This window comes from Ziziphus jujuba, chromosome 10 (assembly GCF_031755915.1).
Source record: "Ziziphus jujuba cultivar Dongzao chromosome 10, ASM3175591v1".
NCBI classification, from domain to species: Eukaryota; Viridiplantae; Streptophyta; class Magnoliopsida; order Rosales; family Rhamnaceae; genus Ziziphus; species Ziziphus jujuba.
This window is the reverse complement of record NC_083388.1, coordinates 13,300,343-13,305,996: the sequence shown is the minus strand read 5'-3', so window position 1 is coordinate 13,305,996 and position 5,654 is coordinate 13,300,343. Positions and strand designations below refer to the sequence as shown.

The window sequence follows — 5,654 nt, the reverse complement described above, 5'->3', positions numbered from 1 at the left end:
GCACAATCTTATTGGTGCCTCGCCTGTTAACTATATATATATGTATATATATAAACCTCAGTTTTGGTGCACTAATATTTTTATTGATTGTTATTATTAAAATAAAATTAGATTGATTAAAAGATCTAAAAAAAATTAAATGAAAAAAGAACAGGCGACGCACAATCTTACTAGTGGGTCGCCTGTTAAACGTATAACAAAGAAGAAAAAAAAAAATCAACCTCAGTTATGTTGCTCTAATATCTTTATGGGTTATTTGTTGTTAAATTAAGATTAATTAAAAGAACTAAAAAAAAAAAGTGGAGGAGAGAACAGGCGACGCACAATCTATATAGTACGTCGTATATTTATTGAATTTTTACTGACGCATTAACCTCAGAGTCGCGGTTTTGTTTTTTCAGACGTGTTTGTTTTGTAGCGTCGCTAAATAAGTGTCGCTAGATATCAATTTTCGCGTAGTGTATAGAGCAATTCTCCAAATAAAAAAAAAAAAAAAACAAGAAAAAACAATGAAAATATCAATAATGAGTTAAAAAAACTGAAATTTTAATCAAGATGAAGAAAAAAATAAAAATAAAAATAAAAAACAACAACGACAACGAGAAAAATCCAACATTTGGTACTCGAAAAAGATTTATTATAAAAATGATGAACAGGATCATAAACCCAATATCCCTTTCTCAAAATAAAGGAAAGCCAATTTTTATTACAAGAAATTTTGGAGAATAGCTTGTAGAATCAAACAAAATTACCTAACAGATCAAATCGCTAAAGCCATGAACTACAATAAAGAAATGAAGAAAGATTGTCATAAAAACCTTGCAAAAATCTAAAAACCAAATAGCAACAGATGTGCAAAAATTTTTAAAGTAGGTCGGTGAGAGATGGCTTTAGCACATGAGAAGGTAGCTCTCAAGTAGAGAAAGTGAAAGGCTTGACATCAAGCACATCGTCATCATCGTCAACATCCAAATCATCCTTGAAATTTTGGAAATCAGCCTTGAAATCATCATCAATATTAATCACCTTTGGCCTCAAAGGCTTTGAGAGTCGCTTCTCGTAAACTGGGATATTGCACCATACATAATCGAAAATAAGCCACTGCGACCGAGTTGTCGAGATGAAATCGAAGATTAAAAAATTACCAAGAAAGAAAAAAATAAAAATAAAAGCCCAAAAAAATGCTCAGACAAAAAAAATCAAAAATTAAAACATTAAATTTTTTAAATTAAATTAAAAAAAAAAATTGTGCATGGAACCATTTGAGTGAAATTCGCTTCTTTGATAGATCACAGAACAAAAATCAAAGATCGAACAAGTGGAATATAATACATGGCTGAACCTACTTTGATTCTGAGCATGCCAAATGGAAGAAATAGCAGGGAACACCGCAGCTTGGAATAAATTTGTCAATTGAGGACTAAGAGACATATTCATGCAATGCAAGAAGAAATCCACCATAGCCACCGAAGTATCAAGAACCACTGGAAACCAAAGGCTAATATAGTCCCAAATGCAATGAGCATACAGACAAGACAAAAACAGATGCCGAGATGATTTTAAATCACCAAAACACAAATCACATGTCGAAGGCAAAGAAAAACCACATGTCATCAAGCCTTTCATATGAAAGAGTATAGACACTGCACTATGTTGTTCCCTCAAGACTGCCTAATTGTTTATACCTATAAACCAAAATGCTTAAAAAGATAGAACATTAGTATATGATCTTTTTCTCTATTATATTTTTGTATGACAGTTTTATACAAATAATAAGAAATAAAATAAATTATATTTTTGTATGTTAGTTTATATAAATTAATAAGAAATAATATAATTTCCATTTATTCTATTTATTTTTCTTAAAAGTTTATAACCATAAAAAGAAAATATATATATATATATATATATATATTATCAATACATTAAAACTATTTGATATTCTTAAAATTAATGATTATATTTTTATATAAATACATATAAATAAACAAATTCGAGCTATTAATAACTTATTTACACATTTTAATTATTATTAACTATCAGTTTGCCAAGTATAATAAAAAATAATAAAAAATAAATAAAGATTAGTTTACATGCTTCATTTATTATTCAAGATTGACATTTTTCTTTTTTCATAAATCAAGTTCAAACAGCTAAAACCGAGTCAATCTCAAATTATTTAAGTCTATTTACAATTTAATAAAATAACATAATATTATTGGTTGGACCTACATATGATGTGGTAGGTGCATCCCGTCAAATAATCTCTCGTCACTACTTCATATATCTTTCACTGACAAAATGTAATTAATGCTTCATATTTCCCACTTGCTAATTCGGATTTTTTGTTCTCTTTCTTGTCTTTTTAACTGAGGTCCTTAATTCTTTAGACGTCCTTCTCAGTCTGGTTGCGTGCTCTAAGAAGGGACTTCTTAATAATTGTAGTTAATGTTTAAGGATCCGTTTTGTTGTTCTTTTCTTAGCCAAAAAATATAAAATAGAAAAAAAATAATTACTCACAAAGCAAATTATTCTACAAAGAAACGTCGGTAGACATAATCTTTTCTCTTGGCACATAGAAATTTATCATTTTGGACCCAATATAATCTCATCTAGGCAACCTATGGTTAGAGTTAATATAATCAAGTTTATAACAATTTATCAATTGACAGTGTCCTGTTTTCCACTATCGACTTTAATGTCACTACTATGTAAGTTTACATGCTTGGCACATATTATATGGAGCATTAATAGTGTTATTTATATTTGTTGATTTGGGTGCTTGTAATATATATTTATAGCGACCCATTTCAAAATTATACTTGGAGTTGAAATTTTTGAGTGGTTTGATCTAAGTTGACTAAGTTTGACCAATTGAACTTTTTAAGTGGGATCAAGTTTGACTTTTTCTTCAAATATGATTTTGGTTTTCAAGCTGGTGGCATGCTCTATTATGAGTTACAAATAAAAAATTACGGTTTTGCAAGGTTTATCATGCAGTATACATCTTTGGCCATCATTACTCTATATGTGCTACCCAATCATAAAGCCCAAAAGATTTTCAACCACCATATAAAATTTGATGATGAACAAAAGTTGAATGCATCGGAAACGAAGACTTTTCTTGGCGATGGCACTTTTACTTTTCATTGAGATCTAGCCATTATCTAGTCGATCTATATCACATACTCTAGATAGAGTGTGTGATGTAGATCGCCCATTTGGCCATTTCTCAGCCAACTTAAGCCCATTTTTCAACTTACCCCACCTATTTTAACCCTTTTAACTCCATATCCAACATCTGTTCATTCAAAATCTCTTTGGCTCGGAAGACACAAACTTTGCAACAGGTTCAGCCACCAATGATGTAATTCTGGCAAAGTAAGTTCACCATTGTGATCCTTGTATCTTAGGGTTTCCAACGGTATATTATTTGCAACTTTTTGACACCGTTTGCATAGTTTTCTAATTTTTGACTAAATTAGATAAACTGGGCTATTAGATAAAATTAGAATGTAATCGAATAACTTGTTACCAAATTTGAGTTGTAAAAGTGTAATTGGAGTTTAGTAAGAATTATTGGGAGGTCCAATTTCATTAATTTGGACCCTAAATTGAAAAACCACAAGTTCTAAGGTTAGGATTTTGAAAAATTAAGTTTTCTACACCGGAAGTTGGGATTACAAGATTATGAGAACGAGTTTGGCCTTGTGTATGTACCCACAATTTTATTTTATCGAATTATGTTGCCTAATCGGGTAATTTGGAAATATTTTAGGCACAAGACAGATATAAAAGGTGAATCCGGCTGCGAATCAAGAGTTTATTTTCGGCTACAAATCTATAAGTAAACTTTTTTTTCGAAAATGGTTTTGGAAATTATGTATTTGATTATATATGGCATATAAATTATCTTATTATTATTATTTCTAGATTTATTTAAGTTATATAGTTTATTACATGTATGAAAGAATTATTTGATTTATCATATTATGATATATTAAAATAAATGGTTTGACTAGCAAAATTCAATATATGGCTATGCAAGTATATAAATATATGAGTGTGTTTACGTTCATATTTATAAGAATATTTTGATATAATGATTATGGGTACTATTTGCTAAATTTTATGAATATTTTGGGTTATCAATTGGATACTAGATTGTGGATTATTGTGTAATATACTATACCATGGACATAAATTTGTTAAATTATGATTATACATTCTTATTTGACCATTTCCTATTTAATCACGTGATTTTTTAAATTTGATGGGAGTTTCCAATATGCGATGACTCTAGTTGTGAGAGCTTGCTCCTATCCCAATAGCCAATGACATATAAGGATGCTAGTTGTGGTCATGCCACTGAATATATTTATACTTATGGTACACAAGGATGTTGTTGAGTGTACTACGAATGCAATATATATTTATATATATATATATATATATTTATGATTATCAATATTTATAAATTATGATTCGTAAAAATATTATTTTATAAATAAAGGGATGGCTGTTAACTGATTTTAAATTATTTATCTTATAATTTATGAAATTGTTATGTTTTAGGGATAGTTATGGGTTTTATGAAAACTATTTGTACAAAACAAGACAACTTTCAGAAAGTGAAAGTGAGGTCCCAATGGGAAGGATTTTTTCTAGAAAGAATATTCATTTTTATAATATTTTACATGTCCACTCACTAAACTTATCTTAGAATTTTTGTTTTTTTAAATTGTTCCCTTATGTCTCAACTGATAGGCTGTGTACATCACGACTAAGCATTTTCAGTGTTCAAATGTTCTTCCGCTGATGATGTATTGCTCTTTCCTTTGACTCTAATGATATTAAATATTCTTTCTTTCACTAATTATGATGTATACATTAAATTGAACACTTTTAATATTTTACAATTTTTCTTCTGTATAGCTTAGATTGCTCTAGCAGGTTAACGTAATATGTATAATTTATTTTTATTTAATGATTTTGTGAGATTTTTGTTAAAAATGTTTATGATATCTTATTCGTACTATTTTGTTATATCCAATTTATGAGAAAGTTTCACTAAACTTTCGATATTGATTCAGTAGGGTTTCATAGGCGAGACCATCTCAAATATCTAGAAAAGATCTGGGAGCAGCTCTATTAATATATATTAACACAGATAGCGTTACTTAATGATGTTTATAGTTGGACAAAATATAAAACTAATAAAGCTTTAATTTTAACTAATTTTCGCAAGAAAAATGCTCAAAATAATTCCAAACCTTTATATATATATGAAAGATTACGAGGAATTCAAGATGAAAAGCAAAAACAAACAGTGCATTTTGAGCATAAATTTTGAATTCATACAATTAAAGGATGAACTTGTAACTTGAAAAGAAGGAGTATAGTATTTTATGTCATATGCTACCTTAAGAAATAAACAAAAAACTATTTCATGTCATATGCTACCTTAAGAAATAAACAAAAAACTAAGTGATACGAACCTAGGCCGACTCGCACCTAAGCTAGTATTATATTAGCCTGGAATCGAAAAATTAAGTTCAAGTTATTATGGTCATCTCAACCCCTAATCAATATGTGACTAAAAACCTTCGTATATTGAAGATGCCACAATAGGTGATGAAACTCCTATTGATAAG

At 28.9% G+C, this 5,654-nt stretch overlaps 1 protein-coding gene across 2 annotated transcripts; it reads right to left on the bottom strand.

Moving 5' to 3' along the window:
• Positions 1-676: 676 nt before the first annotated feature.
• Positions 677-1,745, bottom strand: LOC112489635 (uncharacterized). Of its 2 annotated transcripts, none has more exons than XR_003053920.2 (2): positions 1,347-1,745; positions 677-1,101 (listed from the first exon to the last, which is right to left on the bottom strand). XR_003053920.2 is itself a non-coding variant. In XM_025068452.2 (2 exons), the coding sequence occupies exons 1-2, from the start codon at positions 1,624-1,626 to the stop codon at positions 913-915; spliced, it is 432 nt and encodes a 143-aa protein (XP_024924220.1). In that variant the 5' UTR covers positions 1,627-1,745; the 3' UTR covers positions 677-912. The 2 variants fall into 2 exon arrangements, 1 of the variants encoding a protein (XP_024924220.1); XM_025068452.2 differs by having other exon boundaries at positions 677-1,064.
• Between the last annotated feature and the right edge of the window lie 3,909 nt (positions 1,746-5,654).